The sequence below is a fragment of the Vigna radiata genome, chromosome 9, assembly GCF_000741045.1.
Source record: "Vigna radiata var. radiata cultivar VC1973A chromosome 9, Vradiata_ver6, whole genome shotgun sequence".
Lineage (NCBI taxonomy): Eukaryota > Viridiplantae > Streptophyta > Magnoliopsida > Fabales > Fabaceae > Vigna > Vigna radiata.
The window spans coordinates 11,304,382-11,312,053 of NC_028359.1; the positions used below are offsets into that span (position 1 = coordinate 11,304,382).

The 7,672-nt window shown below is 32.9% G+C and overlaps 1 protein-coding gene across 1 annotated transcript in view; it reads left to right on the forward strand.

Annotated features, from left to right (window-relative positions):
- LOC106773341 (TMV resistance protein N-like) overlaps positions 1-2,405 on the forward strand; it is a 30,092-nt gene extending 27,687 nt beyond the window's left edge. The window contains exons 2-4 of the mRNA XM_022786509.1: positions 343-1,447; positions 1,590-1,865; positions 1,996-2,405. Of these exons, the coding sequence (XP_022642230.1) occupies positions 343-1,447; positions 1,590-1,865; positions 1,996-2,331 (1,717 nt within the window). The 3' untranslated portion in view covers positions 2,332-2,405. The remainder of the gene's footprint in view (positions 1-342; positions 1,448-1,589; positions 1,866-1,995) is intronic.
- Positions 2,406-7,672: the final 5,267 nt, after the last annotated feature.

The window sequence follows — 7,672 nt, forward strand, 5'->3', positions numbered from 1 at the left end:
CTTCTTGAGCTTGAAAAAATCATTGAATGCCACGAAACATTTGGCCAAATAGTTCTGCCCGTATTTTACGAGATTGACCCATTGGATGTACGTCATCAAAAGGATGATTTTGGAAAAGCGTTGGAAGACACTACACACAAAAGCTATTCAGGAGAACAACTGCAACATGTGCGGTCCAAGTGGAGCAGTGCACTGAACAGAGTTGCAGATATGACTGGTTGGAATGACAGAGATTTCAGGTAAGCAAATGGGTCCTTCGTACTTTCTTTGGTTTGAGAGTGAATGAAGCATAAATTAAGGTTGTGAATTAATTTTGGTAACACATTATCATTCATCTTGAAGACATGATGCTGAACTTGTGGAGCGAATTGTTAGCCGAGTTAAGACATTACTGGACTATAAAGACTTGTTTATTACCCAATATCCTGTTGGATTGGAGTCCCGCGTGGAAGACATGATTAAAGGGATTGAAAAACAATCTACCAAAGTGTGTATGATAGGGATATGGGGAATGGGAGGATCGGGTAAAACAACCATAGCCAAAGCCACCTACAATCGAATTTGTCGTGAATTCATTGGTAAGTGTTTTATAGAGAATATTAGTTATGCTTGGGATCCAGAAAATAAGAATGAATGGTATGTTGCTTTGCAAGAAAATCTTCTTTCTGATGTCCTAAAATCCAAGTTGAAGGTGAAAAGCGTTGGGATGGGAAGAACTATGATAGAGAACGGATTTTCTGAAAAAAAGTTACTCATTGTGCTTGATGATGTGAATGACTATGGCCAATTGGAAAACCTATGCGGGAGTCGTGAATGGTTCGGTCAAGGAACTGTCATAATCATTACAACTAGAAATATTAGCCTGTTGAAACGACGAGAAGTTAGTTATATTTATGAAACGCAACTTTTGAACGAAAATAAGTCACTTGAGCTTTTAAGTTGGCATGTCTTTGGAGAAGCAAAACCAAGAAAAGGATTGAATGAACTTGCAAGAGACATAGTTGCTTATAGTGGAGGGCTACCACTAGCTCTTGAGTTCCTTGGTTCCTATTTATGGAATAGGACAAAGGAAGAGTGGGAAACTGTATTGAGAAAATTACAAAGAATTCCCCCGGATAAACTTCTGAAAGTATTAAAAATAAGTTTTGACGATTTAAATGCTACAGAAAAGGACATATTTCTTGATGTATGTTGTTTCTTTATTGGCAAAGAAAGAGACTATGTCACAGAGATATTAAATGGCTGTGGACTATATGCTGATATTGGAATAATAATTCTCATAGAACGTGGCCTCATAAAAATTGAAGGGAACAACAAACTTCAAATGCACCCTTTGTTACGAGACATGGGAAGAGAAATTATTCATCAAGAATGCTCAGAGGAACCGGGGAAAAGGAGTCGATTGTGGTTGCAGGATGACGTAAAAGATGTACTGAAAGAGAAATCTGTAAGAACATTAATTATATAATTTTGAAACTTCTTTTGAAAGTGTTTTCTTTCTAAGTGTAATGCATGTGTTGTTAACTTGTTAAATTCAACGTTAAGCATCAATAATCAACAATTATTTATCTTTGCTATATTCATCACAGGGGACAAGAGCTATCGAAGGATTGTCCCTGAAACTGCATTCCAGTAGTAGAGATTGCTTGGAAGCTTGTGCTTTCAAGGAAATGAAGAGACTAAGACTGCTACAACTTGATAATGTACAACTTAGTGGAGATTATGGGCACATTTCTAAACAACTGAGATGGATTTGTTGGCGAGGATTTCCTTATAAATACATTCCAATCAACTTTCATTTGGAAAATGTAATTGCAATTGATTTCAAGNATAGTCGTCTCCAACTAGTCTGGGAACAACCCGTGGTATTCATTACATGCCCTTTTCTTTTAAAACTAATAGATTAATTACAATAAAATTAGTATAATTGGTTCTGTTTATAACTATTGCACTTTTTATCTTTCCTAATCTTTTGTCGAAAAACTATGCTTACAGGTTTTAGAGCGATTAAAATTCCTTAATCTTAGTCACTCCAAGTACTTGAAAGAAACACCTGACTTTTCAGGACTACCAAGTCTTGAAAAACTCATTCTAAAAGATTGCCCAAATTTATGCGAAGTACACCAATCCATTGGACGTCTCAGGAATCTACTACTCATAAATTTGAAGGACTGCACAAGTCTAAGCTATCTCCCAGAAGAGGTATATGAGTTGAGATCTTTAAAAATTCTCATTCTCTCTGGTTGTTTAAAGTTTCCCCCTATAGATATAGCAAAGGTGAAATCCTTGGCAACTATAATTGCTGAAAACACAAAACCAAGCGCCCTTTGATCAATTGTAAGCTATAACAATATCAGATATAAATCCCAACATGAATTTGAATGATTGTTGGTAAATATTTGTTGTTACACTACACGTAGCATTTTATTTCCTCTGTTTTGTTTTGCTACCTAACATTATTTTGTAAAACAACAATAGTATCATAAGAACATTATTCAAATTAGGATGAACGAATATAAAACTTTTATTACTATCGAACCTTTTTATTGCACGTACATTACTTTATTATTACTCGTTTCAAGAAGTCTTATAAATGTATTTTATAATAATACCATCGGACGATTCCACTTTAGTTTGCTTGGCCATTTGAAAAAATATGTTCCAAAAAAGTCATTATTAGCTCTTTTCAAATTCTTTATTTCTAGATAATTTTTTCCTTCATCATTCTTCGTTTTTACTACATGAACTTTACTATTTGATCACATTAGTATATTTCTCTATATAAATGTTAATCCATACATAAGTAAGATAGCTTCTCTATACATTTATTTTGTTTTTAAAATTGAATATAGTTAACGTTTTCAACCATTAGCAATGCACAAATATCTCTACTATTGATTGAACCAGAGCGGTGCAGCAAAATGATTAACGTGTTAACCATAAACCAAGAAGGGTGAATTGATTTTCTTTTGCAAACATGAGTATTTTTAAATTTTCTCTCAATTTTATCTTATTTGGCGGTTAATTTAAACAATTAATAGAGTAAAGTAAGAGAAAAATTGCACAAATAATTTTGTACTGGTTTGGATTAAAAGAATCCTACGTCTAGTTGCTAATGTCACAAAGAGATCAAGTTCCACTATCACAAAATCAATAAACTTTACAATAACACACAAATAACAAGTTTAAGGTTTAAAAAACATCTTTCTTGTTAAGAGATGATACTCACTTCCCTTTAACACCTCAAGGGATGAACACCTCCTCTAACTTCTTTATGAAGGATGACAGACTTCACTCAGCAACAACAGCCGCACTAATCACACCTACAGTGAAAGTTCTCGCTCTTGCCCACACCAAGTTTCCAAGCCAATTCATAGAGTTACAAAAACCCTAGGTCACACTTCACTTTAGTTCAAAAACGTGCAGTAGGGTTTATATCTTCTATATATAAAGACTTGTTTCAAGGGCACCTCCAAAAATTTGTTAGCATACCTTTCATGCATGATAATAGATTATCCCACCTAGATAATCGATTATGCATTTAATGAATATATAACGACCAAAAAGTAGAAAGTAATAATCTAATAAAGACTAATAAAGACATAATCAACTACATTAACAACTAGAAATGGTAGGGAGGAAGAACATTAATGTCGAAGTCAGTCACACAAGTGAGACATACTTCCCATATCTAGTATATAGGAAGCTTGAGGAAGACAACAATCTAGGACCAGATCAAATGATGACCATAGAAGAAAATGAGATTGTTAAGAGAATGACCATAATGGGATTATGGTACATTCAAACATTTCCTAATGATAGAACTGCAATGAACGGAGTGGTGGAAATGTTGGACGGCAACATCAATTCCTTGGAAATACCAAAACCTTCGTTTTCTTCTCTTACTAGATGAGTTACATGTTTTTTCTTTGAATTTGATATCATCGTATTTTGGTAAAGTCTTTCTAGATTTATTGTAAAATGGTCACCCAACAAGAAAAAGTATCTTTCGCAAACATGTGTCTTTTAAAATTTTCTCTCAATTTTATCTTATTCACCGGTTAATTTAAACAATTAAAATCCAGTAAGGGAAGAGAAAAATTGCACAGATAATTTTATATTGGTTTGTATTAAAAGAATCCTACATCTAGTTGCTAATGTCACAAAGAGATCAACGTTCCATCATCACAAAAAAAATAAACTTTACAATAACACACAAATAACAAATTTAAGGTTTAGAAAATATCTTTCTTGTTACCATAAGAGATGATACTCATTTCCCTTTAACACCTCAAGGGATGAACACCTCCTCTGAATGTTTTACGAAAGATGATAAACTTCACTCAACAACAACAACCGCACTCAATCACGCCTATAGTAAAAGTTTTCGCTCTTGCCCACACTAAAAGTTTCCAAGCCAATTCACAGAGTTACAAAAACCCTAGGTCACACTTCACTTTAGTTCAAAAACGTGCAGTTTTTTGTTTTGACGATCGATTATACATTTAGTGAATGTATAACGACCAAAAAGTAGAAAATAATAATCTAAGAAACACTAATAAAGACATAATCAACTACATTAACAAATAGAACATTAATGTTGAAGCCAGTCACACAAGTGAGACATACTTCCCATATCTAGTATATAGGAGGCTTGAGGAAGACAACAATCTAGGACCAGATCAAATGATGACCATAGAAGAAAATGAGATTGTTAGGAGAATGAACATAGTGGGATTATGGTACATTCAAACATTTCCTAATTAATGATAGAACTGCAACATCAATTCCTTGGAAATACCAGAACCTTTGTTTTCTTCTCTTACTAGATGAGTTACATGTTTTTTCTTTGAATTGATATCATCGTATTTTGGTAAAGTCTTTCTAGATTTATTGTAAAATGGATCACCCAACAAGAAAAAGTATCTCGTATCTGTGTTAATCTTCCACCGTATTGATTGCAAAACTAGATTAGCTCTGTATGATAACTTGTTGTACTCAGCTAAATTCAAGTGGATAATTCTCATAAACACAAGGACAGAAGGAAAATATAGTTGAAAAGTTAAAAGTGTCATGTAGGCTTGGAAAGATGGCTGTAGACTAATAGCAAGATTTTACAGGGCGCCCACTAATAAATTATTCATTCCACCCTTACTATTGAATTATCATTATTTGGATGTTCATTTTGTAGTAAAAATGCTTACAAAATCTCATACCGTAATTTCCTGAGGCGTGTAAATTCACTGTCTTTAAGGACTTATCCGCGGTGTTGCGCAAGTCCCCCAGGATACAACAGGATCTTCTCGAAAGTATTCGAGGATCACAGAACTAGCAAGAAACTCTACTCTGATAGAGTTTATACCCAGGATAATTTGTAGAAGAGAAATAAAAATGAAGCTAAGAAGAGAAGAGAATGAGAAAGACTGAGGTCATTTGGAATGGGAAAGTGCTATCTATTTATAGAGCTAGGAAAGAATAAAATAAATAAAATAAATTAAAACACATAAGTTGACTCTTTCAACACATAAAATTTGACCGTTTCAGCACTTAAAGATTTGACCGTTGTTAATTAATAAAATATTAACGGTGCACAACTTTCAATTGCAATAAAATAATAATATTTTACAACACATTTGAAAGGATGCTTTGCCCTTTATTCAATTTTCCCTAAGAATTAAATACGAAGACGGTAGTTAAACTATGCATAGTAGATGGTTTAATTCAGTTCAACAGAAATCAAACTTTGGAAGAGAGAGATGAGGAATACTTGGATGAACTGGTATGAAGCTCACTGATTCAAAGAAGCACTGCATATTACCAATACAAGTTCAAAATGCATGATCTCATAAATTATTTAGCCAAAGTTGAATCGGGCAAGTATTGTTATAGGTATGAAGTTCAAAAACCATATGAGTGTCTTGATAAAGTTCGCCATATGTCTTACAGCATCATAAATTTGTTGTGATTTCAAGATGACAGGGTTTACGAGCATTCATAGCATTGTCACACCACGACAATATCAACCGGTTGCCTGATTCTCTTTAAAAAAATTCATTATATATCTTACAATCAAATCAAGAGGTTACCTCACGACATGATGCAAAGCTTTACAATGTCCAAACCTTGCTGCTATCATGTTGTTCATACCTACTGAAATTGCGTCAAGACATAGACAAATTGATTAATCTGCATCACATGGATCTATGTGGAGCCAAGTTGAAGGAGAATTCCCACAAATGTAAGTTAAAATGTCTCAAAACTTTGACTTCCTTTGTTGTCAGAAAATAGGATGGTAGATTAAAGGTTTAAGCATTGAAAAATTTTACACATCTACAAGGAAAGTTTTCCATATTAAACCTACGACATCTTGTAGATGCAATAAAGCTTTTCAAGGTAATTTAAAAATTAATGAGGTAATTGAGGAGTTAGAATTGGAACTAGCCTGCAACACTGAAGATTCACGTGTTGAGAGAGAAATACTTTAGCTGTTGGAATACAATTGAGTGAAATTATTTATTCATCTTAAAATGATAACTTATACAACCCATACAATTTAGGTTTTGGTGAGAAAAAAGCAAACTGTAATTGTGTCACTGTGCATCAGAGACGTTTCTTTCTTGAATGGTGTGCGACATAAAATATCTCATCTCTCTTTAAAACCTAGAGAATCAAACTGTTTGAAACTTAAGTTATTGTCACAAAAGGAATTGATCCCTCTTTCTCTTTCACCAATTAGCATAAGTGAATATCCTCTGTTACAAGAGTGCTATGAAAGGAATGAAAGGATGAATCTGGCCTAGGATTTCCTATATTCCTTGTTTAAAGATCAATAAAGAAGAAATCATGTGAACAACTACAAAGAGCTTATCAGAATTTATAACTTGTCTTACTCATGATAAATCATGCTCCATTTATTTTAATTAAATTTTGTTGTAGAAACTAGTCTAAGTTACTGCTCCTCTGTTTCTCAACAATGTGTTGTATTGTTGCATGGTTTATACATTCACTCTTTAACAATACATTTCATTTTCATTGCATTGTGTTTTTAAATAGTCATTAGTTTTAGCAATGCTTAAAGATGGAGAATCCATTGATTTAAAATGGCTTTTGGGAAGCAGTTTGCTATCTAACAAAGCTAATTTCTTGACGTAGTTAAAAAAATGAAAAACTCCATGACCCAGTTCCATAAGAAACGTAAACAAAAATTATATAAAGTACCTAACAAACCTGAGGTAAAACTTCCATCAAAATTTTGTGTTAGAATGAAAGAATAAAGAAAGCGAAAAACTATGAATTCTACACAACATCTAAGGTTTTCCTTTAAAATCTTAATTAAATATTGTTTAAGTTTTTCCTTTTCAAAATCTTTTTAATAGTTTTGATAGAATATCATAATTTCTTTAAAATCTTAATTAAACACCAGAAATATTTTAATAAAAAAAAGGTTATTTTAAATTTGTCTTAGAAATCGAAAGTGAATAATTGCAACACTTAAAGTGTCTTCCTAAAAATTTAACGCGCAGATCTCGAAAAATGAAGTATCAGCATACCGAGATGGCTTCAGGAGGAAAAATATAAAACATAAATGGAATTTAGTAAAGGGATATTAGGTGAGTCATAATGCACTTCGACGCTACATATAAAACATATTAATCTTTTACATTATTGCTTT